This window comes from Corvus kubaryi, unplaced genomic scaffold (assembly GCF_017639235.1).
Source record: "Corvus kubaryi isolate FWS band 111438036 unplaced genomic scaffold, C.kubaryi_AGA036_p1.0 split1-131, whole genome shotgun sequence".
In the NCBI taxonomy this organism is placed as follows: Eukaryota; Metazoa; Chordata; class Aves; order Passeriformes; family Corvidae; genus Corvus; species Corvus kubaryi.
In genome coordinates, this window is record NW_024582073.1 from 16,393,167 (window position 1) to 16,408,134 (window position 14,968).

The 14,968-nt window shown below is 39.7% G+C and overlaps 1 protein-coding gene across 1 annotated transcript; it reads right to left on the reverse strand.

Moving 5' to 3' along the window:
• Positions 1-1,065: 1,065 nt before the first annotated feature.
• On the reverse strand, positions 1,066-14,963 carry LAP3 (leucine aminopeptidase 3; the record flags this gene model as incomplete). The annotated part of the gene is made up of 13 exons (XM_042053373.1): positions 1,066-1,578; positions 1,687-1,799; positions 2,445-2,524; positions 4,147-4,249; positions 5,389-5,477; positions 6,819-6,943; positions 7,673-7,831; positions 8,799-8,960; positions 10,739-10,898; positions 12,002-12,107; positions 13,882-13,936; positions 14,269-14,384; positions 14,850-14,963. Coding segments are annotated over 13 exons (1,581 nt in total), but the record flags the coding sequence as incomplete, so codon positions are not given.
• Between the last annotated feature and the right edge of the window lie 5 nt (positions 14,964-14,968).

A 14,968-nucleotide genomic window follows, 5' to 3' on the forward strand; every position in this document is an offset into this window, starting at 1 on the left:
CCCGGCGCGGCCCCGCCCGCTGAGGGCCGGACCCTCGGGCAACCACTGTGTGTGGGTTGGCTTATGGCCATCACTCCTCGCCCTGGCGCTGGGCACGTGTCTAAGAGATACTTTAATATATTGATGAGATCCCTGCTTAGTCTTCTCTTCTCAAGACTAAGCAGGCCCAGCTCCTGCAGTCTCTCCTCATAAGAGAGATGTTCTGGACCCTCCATCCTCTTCACAGCCCTCTGCTGGCCCCTCTCCAGTAGCTCCGTATCTTTTTTGCGCTGAGTCCAGAACTGGACAGAGCACTCCAGAAGTGGCCTCACTAGGGCAGAGGAGGGGGGGGGAGGATTCCCTCCTTCAATCTGCTGGCCATACTCTTCCCAGGATACCACTGGCCTTGCTGGAACAAGGCAAGCAGAGACAGCAAAGCCATTCTTCCCCGAGGGACCATCCTTCTCCTGCCTTTGCCCTGCCTGCATCTCACAGATGTGAGCCTGGGTAAGCACTGGTTCACTATCACTTGTTCCACAACATTTAACAAAAAACCCCCCAAACCCCACCCTAAACAGAAACAAATCCCCATCTTCTAGACTTGGATCCCCCAAACTGTCAAGAAAACATCAGCCCATGTTTTAAGTGTCAGGTCTGTTTGACGTTTGAATGATTCTGGGAATACTGTCCCTGCTTGGAGTGTGGCCACCTCACACCAGTAAAGACAGGAACTATCAGGACAACAAAAGTCGTGTGAGATGGCAGCAGATTCCTCTAAAAAACCCACAAACACTAACTTGCATTCACTAGCTTTCTGTGAAAGAGTTACAAGATACACTCTTGTTGGCGTGTTCAGAACTTACTACATAATTCTGTGCTGAAGCCATGCTGATCACACTAATTGCAACAGCCTAAAATGACGCAGCACCATTTCTGCCTCAGTACATACAAACAGCAGTCTAAGGAAAAAATGTCAGAATGGTGTTTTTATGAACAACTTTGCAGAGTTACTGTTGACACCACCTACAGTTCACCCAAAACTGAGGCACATCTATCATCTATTGGTTATTCTCTCTCAATCAAAACTTACATCCAAATAAGGTATTTATTGTTTACAATAATTATGCCTACTTTACATATAAAATAGGCATCTCAATAATTTTCATTATCATGTTTTGGTATTAAATACCTTAATAGTTCAAACAGAATAAGTTCTATTTTAAGATGCATAATATGGGATGACAAATCTCAAAGTTGGGATATTCTTACCCAAGTAATAATTTATAAAATGCATTTTTAATTGTCATAGTGGAAATATGCTTGAGGCATTCATTTACAAATTATACCTTTTAAGATTTTTTTTCCTTAAGGCAGAGTGGATGATTTTAGAACAAGTATTTTTATTTGGCATTGTGACTATCTTGACTTAATCGAGCTGCAAACTCTACAAGCGTTCTCGTGGGTCGCCCTGCCATGCCCTTCCGAAGATAGGGCACCTCATCTTTATTCGACATCACCCCAGCTATATCCAAATGAGCCCAGTGAGAGGCAGTCACAAATTCCTTCAGGAATGCAGCAGCTGTGCATGCTCCTCCAGCTCTGTGGGAAGAAGAAAAATGTATTGTTTCCAGAGCAACTCCAACAGCACACATATTAAACAAATACGGTGAAAGAAAGGGGCACATGAAAGATATTGGTTCATCTTACCTGCTGTACTTTCCAATGTTACTAACATCTGCAAGAGGACAGTCTGTTACTTGTTTTGTGTAATGTTCAAAAAGAGGCATCCTCCAAACTCTGTCCCCTGTCAAAATGCTGGCCTGAAAAATAACCAATCATAATTTGGGAAAATTTTTTTTTTTTTTTTTACTGCACTTGTAAGCCCTGGTTTCATGCATGCTTCTTTTTGTTTAGGTTTTATCAGTCTAAAAATCTTCAGCCCAATATATTATGTTTTTGGGAATACACTGTTAGCAAAACAAACCAGGCAATCCTGCTTTTAGGTGTTATCCAAAAGGCAACATCAAAAGACCACATTTTTTATCTGTTTTTCCTTTTCCCTGACAACAGAAATTCTTCCCCTCAGAAGCTTCCTTGATCCATCACACTTCAGCCACTCACAAGTCCTCTCTGAATTTCTGTCTCCATGTTTTTAAGCAAGATCAATTATCTTTTTAACGTGAACTTATTACTGCCAGTAGTCCAGAGCTTATGCATATGCAGTAAGTTATCAGACCATGCAGATCCTTGAGATGTTTGGTGTATGATATTACATCTCACTGAAGAGCTAGTAATAGTCAACATTGTTTTCAAGTAAATATAGGATTGACATCATTCCTCTAAAATTTCAAAATGTATAACATCTTTCAATTTGCATAAAGACTTTCAGTAATGTACTAACTTTTCAATAAGATATATAACTGAATTATTACTATTATGATTTAATAATAATGCAGATGGCCTACCTCATAGAGGTGAGTCCAAAGCCAAGATGAATTTGTGAACACTCCAGTTGCAGCAGATCCCAATGCAACATCCATGGCACCTAAAGAAACACCTTCGAGCTTATATGACAAAGGCAAAGGTGAACCTGAGCTATTCCCTGCATCCTGACTCCTCACAGAACTTCCCCGTTTTAACTCCCATTATCAGTAACAGGAATTAATCAGACTGCAAAACCTGAAGACTTTAGTACACTCACATATTTGAAAGTCTGAACAATTTTTAAAACATTTATATAGTCTAAAAGACACAAGAAATCATAAAAATTATATTGTTTCCCATGAAACTAAATTTTCTGATTTCAGCTTAATGTTTCTTAGAAATATTTCTAAGATAATGTATTAAACAATAACTATCCTCTAAAATAAATCTAGATATTATTTTCATGTAGAAAATACAAGTGAGTGGGCTTTTTCCAGTTTATAGACCTCAATAATTTTTGAGCTCATACCTTCTCTTTTGTGAATTTCACTTAAGTCGACTTTAGCACATCATGTGTAAACTTACTTTATTAAATATTTACTTTATTAAAATAATCCTTATCAAAATACTAGAGATTACATACATATTTTCCTATTTGATGCCCCATAACTGCTTCTCTAATACCAACACTCAATCCTCAGTGAGATGAAAAAAATAAAAAAGTAGTTTAACGAAATATGTCAAAGAAATTTCTATGGGAGCCCTCCTTCTTCCTGCTCAGTGCCCAAGGATCACAGGTGGGAACACTTTTATACAAACCAACAATCTTAAAATCAGTTTCCTTTTTGTCTATTGAAATTTTCCACAGCATTTGAACACGTAAAACTGATGGAACATAATTTAAAGCTGTCCATCTATAGCAGAGAATCTCTATAAGCATGATTATTTTGCTTAGCATATTCATTAAGCAACACAGTGGAGTCCTGTCAGAATTACTCTTCCGTGTTTGCTTTTATTTCAGCTACAGTCACCTCACCCATGACAGCTTGTTAGTGAGTTCATGAGCTGCATACACAATTGCTGGTTTTAAATTTAAATTTACAACCTCATTATTATGCAACTGTAGAGATTAAACAATTAAAACACATTTCAAAACGCCTAGAAGTATGCAAACTGCACAAAACATAGGAGGTACTTCAGTCATACCAGTTCTGGGGAAGATGATGACGACTCTCCTGTCATCATGGAAGCCTGAGCTAGCTCACATACTGGCACTGGCTACGTCAGAGCTCAGGCACTCAGCAAAGCTGCTCAGGAACCTGAGCTCCAGAGTGGTCTGTGCCATGTGAACTGGGCAGAATTCTTCCATGAACACGCCACTACCTCTGCATCACACAGCCCTGGGAGCTGGGAGGGTTTAGCTCAGAGATGGAAGAAGCACAGGGAAACACTGTGCAGAAACATTGAAGGCTGTGTAGGTTTTTCTGCTCTTGGTTCCAGCTGGGCTGGGCCAGCCCAACTTCATCTCCACTGCTGAGCACGTACTCTGCATGTCCTACGTGTCCCCTCCCCACTCCAGAGACACACAAGCTGTGCTCGCTGTTGTCCTGCAACATGCAAAATCATCCCAGTTGCCTCTGAATTAAGGTTGGATTTACATACACAGTGCAACTAATCCACAGCCCAACTAATAAGTAACACAAAACTGACTTCCAAAATGAGCAGGGAAGGGACACTGCTTACCTGTTAATGTTGCAGCATTCACAATGGCCCTTGCATTAAAATTGTGGGCGTAACAGAGAGCATCAGCTAAGAGCAGTCTTCCTTCTGCATCTGTGTTATCTACCTTCAAGGGCAAAATTAGTAAAAAAACCAGATAAAGTACTGTAAACATCTCTTTCACTGATGTATTTCTCACATATTATCTTAAATAGTTGTTGGATAGAGGCCCTAGGAACTTCAGGTAATGAAAATTTACTCAAACTACACTGAAAAAAAAAAAAAAGAAGAAAATATAGTATTGATATGCAGTAATGTTTATAAAGTAAAAGCATATCTGTAGCTGAGGTTAAGTCATCTTTCAGCACTGCAACCTCCTCCACATGCTGGGTCTCTGTACTGCTGGCTCCTCAGAAGAGCCCGGAGAGGTGCCTCAGTGGAGCACATAGGCTGCATCATGCGCTCTGAGCTACCAGCACTTTCTTGCAAATTTCTTCTTGGTGGGGAAATACATGGCCAGTCTTTTTCCCTTTCAAAGCAGAGGGTGACTGAACTCAGTTTTCAGAGATGAACGTCAAAGAAATGGAAGGTTCAGCAAGTCAAAAGTGGCAGAATCACAGAAATTCAGACAGAAGGAAATATTAACCCATCTAATTCTGCATTAAATCAGTGATCTACCACACAATGACTTTCAGTACAATTTATTCTATTAGATGAGTATGGAACCATTTGTAATAAATACAAAATATGTATCTTGGATACTGATTTGGCAAGCTCCTTTGAACAAACAGCCCCTATGACTCAGAGTTCTGATTGTTCTGAGCATTTTGGCAGTGTAAAGACGTTGGTTCTATCAGAAGAAAATGGATGCCTTACTCTCATGAGTTACTCCAGATAGCAAGGAATTGTTCTGAAGGGTCTGCTGGAAGCAATTAATGTTATTCATTCAGACTGAGAGCCTGTATGTAAGAGCATTTTAACAACCTCTTGTGCCAAACAAGCTTTTCCAGCACGCTCAGTAAATGACCTTACTTTGCAGCTTTTCCTAGCAATTTATAAAACATGCCTCATCTCTTCAATCTATATCTGAAAAAAATCCTAAGATAGTAATTTCTAGTTAATAACATGCTTCTTACATTTTTAAAAACAGTACACTTGCACTGCTTATCTTTAAGGGTTTGTTTCAAACGTACTCTGACTGCAGTCAACTTGGTTGATTACACCAATTCATTAAAAGTACTCAAAATCCAAGTTTCACAGGCATACCTGTATTGTTTTTCCATTCTTGGCTCTAACTACATCCCCAGGCTTGTTTGCCTTACCACTGGGCATATTTTCACAGAGGGGTGCCAAACCTCAGAGACAAAAAGAAAAATGAATTACTAATTTTCTTCTCAGAAAAGTTATAGAAAAAAACCCACTTAGATAAACCCCAAACACCTCCCTAAGAAAACAGTAGAAGTGTTGTTTTGAAATTAAGCTCAAAATCCAAATTCTCCTGGTTAATGAAAGACACATGGTCCAGTTTTCAATCAGGGAAACTCGTGGTGGTGCATGATGCACCACCATGCTCTCTCACCTACACTATTTTATCACTAAGATTTTCTTCTACTTTTTTCCCAGACAAGTCATATCAGAGGAGCAATAAATATTATGTCTCCCATATATAATTATTCACATGGAACTTCTTTCTTTCTGAAATTAAAAACTTCTCAAATAAACACTCTGAGCCATTTGAACTCTGCTCATTGTATAATGTCCAGAGGGGTCCGGGGTTGTCACATATCTCCAGCCACACCAAGAGCAACTAGAAATGAGCAAAAAAACAGGCTCAGCATCAAAACTGCAACTACAACTGGGATCATGGAATGAAAGGCACTCCACCACTCCTAGGGAAAACCTGCACCTGGCACAAGGTCCACAAGTGGAGCACCACTTCTCAGTGGCGTGAATGTACAGGCTCCACTGCCAGCCCTTCCCATCGCACACAAAGGTGAGGAACGCTGTGAGGATGCATGTGGGCATCGCTGCCCTCTTCTGGTTGAAGCATAGAAGTGACTAAAGTACCAGTTAACTCCCAAGTTCAGCTTCTCAAACTAAAACTTATCCTAGAACATGTTACATGTCATTGCCAGCTGGTCTTGCCACAGCGTCTGAATCAGCACATTTAATTTTATCTCTGCAGAAAAAAATAAGCTTTTTTTCTGGAAAAAAAAAACATTGCACATACATAATAGTATCAGCAGACTGGTTTCATTTGTTTTAGTTTTCTGCTGAGATAGTCACCTAAGGAAATTAAAGCTGATCCCTCTTCCTGTTCAGTTGTGACAAGCACTCACAGAGGTAGCTCAGCGAACTCCTTTTCATACTGTCTGCTTACACAGACATGCACACTCCTTCTTGTAATGAAGGATTGGCACTCACTTTATTGACAAGCATTTCTCACTTAAGATCTAAATATCATACCTTAAAAACCTTAATTTGGTGTTCCAATATTTTATTCAAGTAAAGAATAGCAGTGTTTTTGTATGCAAGTAAAAATGGAAGAGAGGTTGAGCAAGGGAATGAGAGAAGTAGGTGTGCAAGTGTCCATGATGTTTCTACATGGCTTTTACCATTGCTAGTACTAGGAATGTTCTCTCTCACAAAACTTTGTAGAACTAAGATTTTTGGATTCTCCACACAAACACACTTACCAATTATGTTGAGAGGTAGATTTAGAGCTGCTGCTGTCACAATGGCTGAACAGACAGTTGCTGCCCCTCCCATATCTGCTCTCATTGCATCCATACCCGATGACGGCTTCAGTGAAATGCCACCGCTGGAACAAACAGCTCAAGTTCGATGTCACATACACTGATGATGTTCTGTCCATCAGTATGTGTTAACACCAAATATCAGTAAATGCTAGACCTGGTGCTCCAAATACTCCTGCAACCCTAGTAAGTGTACTGAAAGCAAGGTATCTGGGTTTTCATTTCAGATAAAATATTACTTCCTCATCATTAGGAGACCATAAAAGTCCAGGTAAACTGCAGTGGACTAACTAATTGGTCTTCATAACAGCAGTGCACAAAACAAGAAAAAAACAGTACACTTGGTAAAATCAACATATGGATGGGGAACTGACTGATAAATTCTTCAGTAGTATGTGACATGGAAAGTAGTTATAAGGAATTGCTGCAAAGAATGAACTATTTTCTATTTCCTTAAGCATCATCTAGATGTCCAGTGACATACTGCAATTCTAAACATGTAAATTCTTCATCCACAGGTTTGCTCAGGACAAGAAAAAAAAATAGCACCTTCTTTATTTTCTTTCCCTCTGAATTTCCTTTTTCCCCTTACAAGATGATACCTTATTAATTCCTACTTTGGACAATTGATGTTGTCTCATCCCCAGGAAAGACAGCACAAGCTACTATATAACACAAGTTCAGTGGAATGGCATTGGAAGATGTGCTGAGCAAAGGAAAAGCATCTCCCTGTTGAACATGAATAGCAGAAAAACATTTTCTCCCTCTAGTAGTTAAAATATTAGCATACATACCTGTCAAATGTAACTCCTTTTCCTACAAATACCAATGGGGAGTCATTTGTATCAGCACCCCCTGAATAGTGAATCTCCAGAAAGATGGGAGGTTCAGCTGAACCCTTAGCTACACTCAGGAATGCTCCCATCTCTTGTGTTGTTATCCAAGACTCCGGTCTGGAATAAAAACATATTAGTTTGGGTTTTTTGTTTTTTTTCAACTGGACACTTTGACCAAGGTGGGTTTTTTTTAAGAGATCATGATTCTTGAAGGTTTGTACACAAGCCAATTAATTTTAGTTAGTTATTTTGGAAACTGTAATTTAAATCCAACCATTACTACCATTTTTGTGAGGCAGAAAACCACTTCAAAGTTGCTCTTTTTGTTCTATCTTGTTTAAAAAAAAACCCCAAAAACAACAGCTTGTCTACAGTTTCTGCATCAGAAACACTTATCTTTCACTTGCCTGTGAGGCTATAGATGCTAAAGGCATATGAAGTAACAATATTGCAGCAGGTTACATTTAGCTTTCTGCTAGCAAGATTTCCCTCAGCCTTTTGCTTGTCAACAAAATAGCCTCCAACACTTGCACAACCAGTTAGCCTGTTTCCACTGATGAGCAGAAAGTAGAAATTCAGGGGCAAGAAGCACCAGCTGTGCAAATCCACTTGCAAGGGCTTTTATGGCTCCATCTCACATTTTTAAAAGCTATTTTAAAAATCCCAACAGTAACAGCAATAAATAGAAGATGTTTTATTACCACATCCACACAAAAAAAGGAAAGGTATGTAAAAAACCCACCTGGGAAGAAAACAAAAGGTAATTAATATTAGCCCTCTGTTCACTGACGCTTCTTTTCACAGCACGTGTTAATTAAGCAGTAATTGACTGCATGACTAATTGACAGGTAATGATTTTACTGCATCACAGTATCTTGCTTCCTCTGCAAACTAACAGCTCATCTTCTAATTCTTGAGAACAGCCTCCATTCTGGACACCCCTCATACCTTTTCCCCAAACACTCTCCCTGCTTTTGTCATTTGAAGTAGCAAAGGGAAAATGAGATTTGAATAACCTGGAAGGTATCTTATCTTACTGTTATGGTCCTCTACCCTACAGAAGAATCATTTCTGTGGAATTTACCTTATGTGGACCTTTACATTGCTGAAACTTCTGAGCTTCTGTTCAATATGTTCAGCAAATTTGATGGGAGTTATATAATTAGCTGGAGCCTCCATAAGGTACCGAGCGAGGTTCTGTCCCTCAGCATAGATAACACCTTTTTGCCAGGCTTCACTTTCAGCACTGAACAACAACACACAATGATCAGAATTATACACATTTGCAAAAGTAAGATGTCAGCATTCACATATTCTCTTTCTTAAAATGCAGTATCATTAATTTGGAGCAGTTAAGAATATCACAGTTATCTTACCACAAGGAATCTAGTCTAGTAACTCATCTCTGGTTCTAGTCAGTGCCAAATACTTCAGAGAAAGCTAGGAAAATCTGAGAGCAGACAGATGTCAAATTATCTATCCAATTCTTTAGGTCTTGTCCTAATCATGACTAACCAAAGATTGGCTTAAATCCTTAACCACAAGGTTTAATACCCTTTCCAAAGTTTGTAATCACATTAACAGCCTTGAAAGTTTTTATTTACCATATAAAGTCTCCAATTCTGTTTTTGCCTTTACCGAAATACGATTATGTGATAAGAGTGGAATTTGGATCTCATTTCATAGTGCACTCAAGGCACTTCACCAACAAATGACAGAACAAACATACACAGAGCTTGTGTAGCAAATGGGAGGTCTCTCTGGTTACTTTGCCAGACAACCAGTACAAAACCTTTCCTTTTACTGAGACAACTTACTTGCTTTATAAGTTATCACAAAGTAGGGCCTTGAACTGGATTCTGCCTCTAAAAAGAGCAGGACAATGGTAGAGGAATCCAGGAATACAGAAATATTGCCTGGATATGGAGGGATGTAATTAAGAAGCCAAATGTCAGCTGACACTGAAACTGGCAAGTTAAGCACTAGAACAGATGGCCCAGTGAGGACGTGGAATTTTCAGCTCAGGAGATATTCAAATATGGACTAAACAAAGGGCTGATCAACCTGACCAAACTTTAATGTTTTATGTAATGTCCAGGTTATCCCTAATCCAAGTTGGAGCTGGACTGAATGACCTCCAGAAGTCTTTTCCAACCTAAATTACTATATAATAAAATTACTTCCAGTGTTGTAAGTGGTCATAGGACCATCTATGTTTTCAGGAAATGTTTATTTAATATGAATTTAATCAGCCCCCAGACTATCTGCTGTGCTACAAAATGGGAAGAGTGTTTATTTTACATATAGCTTATCTAGACATGCTTAATCAAGAGGGTTTTATTTTATTTCATTAACTTCTTTGAAAGGAAGGATTTGTTCCTGTTTAAAGTACATACAGGAAATACCTCCCCTATGCATGACAGAATATTCTATACAAAATATCCAAAGTCCACTCTGGTAATTGTTCTGAAACCAAAAGCTCTGGTTCTACTTTCTGGTCTCCAGTAAGTGATGTCTATTTAGAGACCAGAAGAACCCCAGCTTCTCGCATTATACTCTGTGAATGAAAATATAACAAATGAACTATGTAAAATATATCCATAATGCATTGGTCTGGTGTCAGTTAGTATTTCCTGATTCTCCAAAGGATTTATCCATTTATGGAGTTTGAAACACCTCTTCTCCAGAATTTTGGCACACAATACCAAATTGTCGTATATGACAACTACTCTTCAGGTATTTTTTTACTTCTACTTTTATTCTGGCCCTTCTTTTCTATGAAGCAGCATTTATTTACCCTTAACCTCTGAACATGGCATCAAAACACAGAACAAACACTATAAATATGCTTGAGATGTAAAATTCTTCAGGAAATTCAAATGAGTAGGAGTTAGCAGTTGAGTACTGTTGCTAGCCTTACTCTTTCAGTTTTGTTTTTCTCATGCACAAGCATGCCACGCACACAGTTTTATAAATAAGCAAGCAAACAGACAAATGAATAGGCAAGCTTTCCTTTGCCATCACCTTCCATGTAGCTGAGGAGTAACTACAGGCTTCTTTTTTTGCTTCAGCTCATTATATTCATGCAATCCAAGGACAGCACCTTCTGCAGCTGCTTGCGCATCCCCGCAGGGATCTACTTCCACACAAGGAATCTCCAGCTCCTGGATCTGCCTGCAGCCAACTGAAAAATACGCACAGAATTGAAGGGCAACTATTGCACAGAACAGCAAAACAGGTGTCTGAGGTGATCAGTGGGCCATTTCAAGGCAAAGATAATTTTAACTGAAGATATCTGAGATTATAAGTAAGTCAGTTAAAGAGATCATGCAGTAGAATAATTAAAAATGCTAACAACCATACACTGACAAACTTTTACTAAAAATACCACTTGATAAATTATAATAATTAAAGTGTTTCACAAGAATAAAAAAGGAAAAATCAAAGTTGTTCTGACTCCTTTAAGCTCATTCTAGAGCAAAGCAAGGCTCTATTACTCTGGAGTGCTATGAATTATGACTATCTACAGGTATTAGAAATTTGTCATAATTTAGATTTTTGCCAAGAATATGACTGCTCTTTTCTTCCAGATGAGTTTATACGCCCTTTTATAAAACAATGTATTCCATAAATTCTATTTTGTTCCCAAGTAATTTAACAGTGTTTTATGTCAGCTACAGTGTTAATATTAATTAACAATGTTAATGGCACCTACAGGCTAGCACTTTGGACATACAGTTGTCATCCAATCACAGATTATAAAGTCTTCAGTGAGAACTCTTTTAATTCTTATTTTACACACTTAGATCCAGCAGTCATCCTTAAGATAAGCCCTCCTTTGTCTACAGAGAACATGCTGAATCATAGTACTGATGTTGTGAAAGATGTTAGTTTATAATGCAAATATCTCAGTTATGAAGTGGCAGAAGTAATTATATGTGCATACTTAAGCACAGAGTGACCATAAAGTGAATTGCTGATGCTCCCAGGCTTCAAAATACTAATTAGACAAGTGCCTTTTCAATATCACACTGTTTAGGAAAGTTATTTGATATAAATAACTGCAGTTTCCTGTCTTCAGATTTGATTTACACTCTTGATAACTCCTCGCTAAGGAAAAATTTACATGAATATCAGTGACAAGTAAATGCATTTACCAAACCATGCAGTAAGTTGTGCATTTCAAAACAAAGGCATATCTAGACTTGGTCTTCAAAAATGGAACATGCTGCAGAACTGCAATTGCTTTATAGACAAAATGTTTAAAAAATTTTTAAAATGGTTAACCTGCAACAGCTGTACGAACATTTTCTTTGCCTTCATTCCAGTTTTCTTGTTCATTTATTCCAGCATTCTTCTTACCCAAGCCAACTACCACTACACTTGGAAAGTCCTAGATGAAGTCAAAACACAAACGGATTCATTTCCTCATTGTTACAGCCACAGCAGAGCTGTTATAAAGACTTTACTTTCCAAATCAAACTAAGCACATCATTAAAATACATGCAGTACTTCTTCTATATCAGGCACTTTTCATTAAGAGTGCCAGTATGGTGCTGCTGTCCTGTGCTCCCAATCATTTGCTACAGGCTTGCAGTCAGTTATTCTGTTGTCCAGTTAATAATCATGTGCATTGCACAGACCAGACAGGGCTTTGTGCTCAACACATGGTAAGTTTGATACTCCTAATGGCAAGCCTAAGAGTCCTTGGAAAGCAGATCCAGCTTTCAAGCTGTAAGAAAGGACAGAACTGATCTGGAGAATTGTAACCTTTTTTGGCACAGTAGTATGTTCAAGGAAATAAAACAACTTCAAAAGCTCAGTGTCTTAGCTCATCTCAGGGGGGTCTGCTGGCACAATTTGCCAGGTTGCAAATGAAAGCTGCACAGAGGTACACCTCTCCGGAACTCAGGAAAACAATGTAGCATGGCAGACTAAATGCTTGCCTTATAAACTGCAAGCAAGTGGAAGGAAAAAAGAAGCAATGAGGATTAAAGGAGCCTTTTAAGAGCAAAGTCAAATTTGTATAAAACTCAAAGCTATATACATATATCTGTATGAACATATATATATATGTATGCTCCTATAGCTCTTAAAAAAATTAAGATTATTTTAGGCTTTCCCCTTCCATCTCTGTCAACTTCTAACAATTAGCTTTCAAACTGCTACACTGTAGTAAAGTCTTTTAGTCAAAAGAATGCTGAAACTTGTGTTAGCTATCCAGAAAACCAGTGATACCAGTTAACATTCTCCTGTCTTCTTTTGCAGACATTTGTTACTCACTTCAGAGCCCATTCTACATGCAGAACTGGGATAATGGGACTTTCAGTGCACTCAACTTCCATGAAATTTCTGAGAGCCTTTTTACCAAGTCCAGTGTCACCTGCATGGGGTGTCTGCACAGGAATTTATACATGGCAGGCAATACTCACTACAAATGGCTTTATTTCAGATTACTTAAATAGCCCTAGCGTGAGATTCAGTTACTTAGACAGGGACACCTAGTGTCACATCACATGCCTGCCTAGGCCTTAGCTACTACTCCAAAAAGGCACAAATCATACCATACTGGTCATCTTCACATATATGCATTAGAGGTATCCCGGCTTCTCAAATGGCACCAAAAGCCTGACTTTGAGCAGATGAATCCTCACCTCATACCTTGTGATCTATCATGTCTGTGCAGCCAAAAGTCCTGCTTGAAAAACAGTCCCATGTCTTACTTTCAGAGGTTTCAAGCACCTGACTTAAAACCTCTGACAAAAGCATATGATGGGACTACTTTGTGTTAGAACTGTCAGGTCTGGAAGATCTTTGTACCTATCAGTAACTCCTCACACACTCACCCCCCCTGGACACAGGAGGCACAGATGTCAGATCCAAAACTGCCATGCTTTAGCTCATTCAGGAAGCAGCTATTCAGAGTACAGCACCTTTGGAGCAGACTTGTTTACATTCTCTCCACTTGCAGCACACTGGAGGGAGTACAGGACTGTGCAAAAGGCTGTGCAAATACGGGCAGTGCAGAACAGGAGTTGAGAGGGTCAAAAGGAGAGAAGAAGAGTAGGCCATTTATACAAGCACAGCAGTGAACTCAGCTTAAAATTAGATGTAAAGGCAAACTTCATACATCAATCAATTAGCATACAAAAACGCAAAGTTCATACCTGATGCAAACCATGAAATATGCGTGTTTTGCCTTTCTTCAAAGGTGGCCCACATCTAGGACACAAAAGCATTCTTTCAACACAGAGGTCCTTACTGTGATAAATCTTACAGTACTACACTCACTCCATGACCACGCAGTGCGCCACACAAATGTAACAGGATGCTTGGCTCTGTGCTGATTCACAGCAGAGGATGGGTCCCATGAACATTTTGCATGTTTGCTCAGTGCTTGGTTTTATCATGGGAGGTCCCCTCCAAACTCTAGAAGCAAATACCAGCCTGACAGTGATATGGACACAGACACTAATAATGAAAAAAAAAAAAGACCATTCCTACTGGTATTTGTCGATACTTTAATCCATTTCAGAAGCTTATCACACACTTACAGGGACAGAAGTGCTCTCAGCTTTCCGGACAGAAGCCTATCAAAAGCATCTCCTGCACTAGTGAATTGGGCAGCACCATCATCCTTTTCACTAGAGTAGACTCCCAGAACAAGACCCTAGAAAAGGACATGCGTTAATGTAAGCAACATGAAATTTAGAGACCCATCAGAGAGGCAGCGAGCACACTGTTCAAACTATTGCTACCTCTGTATTTATTTATCTCAGTTTTTGAATTATCTAACGTAATGAACAGAGTAACTCTTCAGTAAACCAGGATCAACTACTACAACTACTTTAAAGTGTGAAAAAGAATTCAGATACAACGTAACTAAACTTACAACAATTTTGCCGAGCACATGAAGACAAAATTTCTTTCAATCAGTAATTTTAAATACAAAAGAGCTTATCCCCACCAGTGCAGACCTCCAGTCTGGCACACCCAAGAGAAGCAGAGGGAGCCGCATCACTCCTGACTCAGCTCCGGGCGGCACACGGGGGGCTCAGCCGAGAGCCGCGGGCCCGAGCGGAGGAAGGGACACGCGACCCCCCCGCCCCGGCTCCCCCCGCGGGCAGCCCCTCACCTTCCCGGCCGGCCCGCGGCTGCGGCCCCGCGGCGAGGGGCCCTGCGCCGAGCAGCTGCAGGCGCGGGGCACGTCCCGGGCGAGGCGGCGCGCAGCCCCGCTCCGCACGCAGGGCAGCA